At 32.0% G+C, this 2,144-nt stretch overlaps 1 protein-coding gene across 1 annotated transcript; it reads right to left on the reverse strand.

Moving 5' to 3' along the window:
- LOC126975275 (39S ribosomal protein L27, mitochondrial) lies at nt 1–1,905 on the reverse strand. The gene is made up of 3 exons (XM_050823087.1): nt 1,679–1,905; nt 1,391–1,554; nt 1–279 (listed from the first exon to the last, which is right to left on the reverse strand). Exons 1-3 carry the CDS (start codon nt 1,728–1,730, stop codon nt 76–78), a joined length of 420 nt encoding a protein of 139 aa, XP_050679044.1. The 5' UTR covers nt 1,731–1,905; the 3' UTR covers nt 1–75.
- Between the last annotated feature and the right edge of the window lie 239 nt (nt 1,906–2,144).

Below are 2,144 nucleotides of genomic sequence, written 5' to 3' on the forward strand. Positions count from 1 at the left end.
TGTCTGTCAACAATCTATATTTCAAAACTAAATAGTAAATACAATAATTATCATTAAAATTTCCCTATTATACTTCTATACTTCATCAATTAATTTAAACCTGTTGTGTTGATCTTCTGGTATTACATTGAAATATTTCTTATAAATTGTCTGGTTAGTCCGTCCTGCATAATTCCTCTGCACCCATGGGTGTTCCCAATTAGGGTCAAACTTCTCACATGTGACAACTACTTTCCCGGCTTCCATAGCAAATAATGTACCATTTCTTCCTAATCCAACCTGAAAACAGAAAACCTCATATTAAAGGCAAGGATAGGCAGAGACAACAGAATACCACTTGCTTCTATCCAACCAAACTTTTAGAACTACACCCTCAAAGATTGAATGTTTGAATAACATACCAATAGAGGCTTGATAAACTTGAATGAAAGGACATTTTTTCCTTACATGATATCAGTGATATTGAAAAGGTTAGTACCTAATATCTTAAATAACGATTTCATTGTAATATTGCCCGAATTATAGTCAATAGGGCAGATGTCAAGCAGACATTGTGTTCTAATGGTAAGAGAAATGTTACACAAAATGTTCACATAAATCCATTATCTGCTGATTGACCTTCATAATGTAGTGAAGAATTGTGGTTTTTATTGTTACATAAAGGGCCAGAACAATTTATGATTTTGAACAATAACATTTTCTTAACACTTGATTATATTAAATTTATTTATTTATTTATTTTATTTATTATTTTTATAAATAAATAAATAAATAAATAAATATTACATATAGACACTTTTACACAAATTTTCTTGTTCAAAACCAGGCATAGCCTACAGGCTATACCAGGCTACCCATGGTACACTGTGGGTACAAGTAGACAATATATTTATAACAATATACTTACCTAAGCATACATAAATACATACAAACATCCATGACTTGGAAACAAAACATCCATACCTATTCATCATATAATTGCAATAGTATGCACCTACAGGGATTCAAACCCGGGACCCTAACTCTTCAAAACTTGATGTAATGAATATGAAATTTATGTTCCAGATTTTACTATTTTTCTTGAAAGGGAAAAGTATTGTAGTCAGTACAATAGTACTAATAGTACTAAAGGCAATAGCCTTTTCATGTATTTTTTGAAACAAATGTTTCCTTGAGTACCTTTCTTAATTAAGTATACCTGTATTCCCCTTCATACAAGTATTTTATTTTACATGAAGAGTCTATATACTAGCATGATTGATAGATAGTACATGCAGTTTTGAGGCTGTTGATTTACCTTTTGCTAAAATAGGCACTTTCATAACATTAACTTAATAATGTCTAGGCACTCATCACATCATATTCTACATAATGTGGAAGATATAGTTACATTTAATCCTGGATGAAATCTTGTAGTCAGTTGCGTAGCAAGTATATGCCCAGGGTGCACGAAATGCCCATCCTGCACTTTCCATCCTCTATGTTTCGGCTTCGTTTTACAATTCGTGTTTCTTGTACTACCTCCTGTTTTCTTGCTAGCAAATCGTACAAATTCTGAAAAGTGGCATTTGCCAATTTGAATTATAACCGATCTAAGTATTGCTATTTAGACAACAAAAAAGTTCAAAAACTACTACTATTTATTTTTACACAAGCTAGAGCGTATATTATTATTTACCCTTTAGCGAACTAATACATTTAGTTGAGTTAGTTAAATAACTCAACGACATGTTTTTCTAACTATAGACTTGTTATAAATGTTAGCACCAGGTAGTTATTAAGTTCTCTTGATATATTATTTACAGAAAAACAGAATATATTGATGATTTTAAGGTTACTTCAGTTTTTTATAACAATTAGCAAATACACAAATAGCATGAAAATAAAATTTTGTGATTGTGCCAATTTCACCTATCTGTTGACGGCTGACGGCTCTGTTACTCAGTCATCTGGCACTGGCAGTTGACACTGAGTTTGCACCTGCACTGAGTAGTGAGTACTGACAACTGATGTTCACAATTTTGCCAATGCTTTCTGACACTTTAGCACTACGAAAGAATTGAATATGGTCCGGTCAATTTAGACATCCGAGAGTAGTTGACTAGTTGAACTCTGACACACTTTAGTTTACATCATAGAATGTT

This window comes from Leptidea sinapis, chromosome 35, assembly GCF_905404315.1.
Source record: "Leptidea sinapis chromosome 35, ilLepSina1.1, whole genome shotgun sequence".
NCBI lineage: Eukaryota > Metazoa > Arthropoda > Insecta > Lepidoptera > Pieridae > Leptidea > Leptidea sinapis.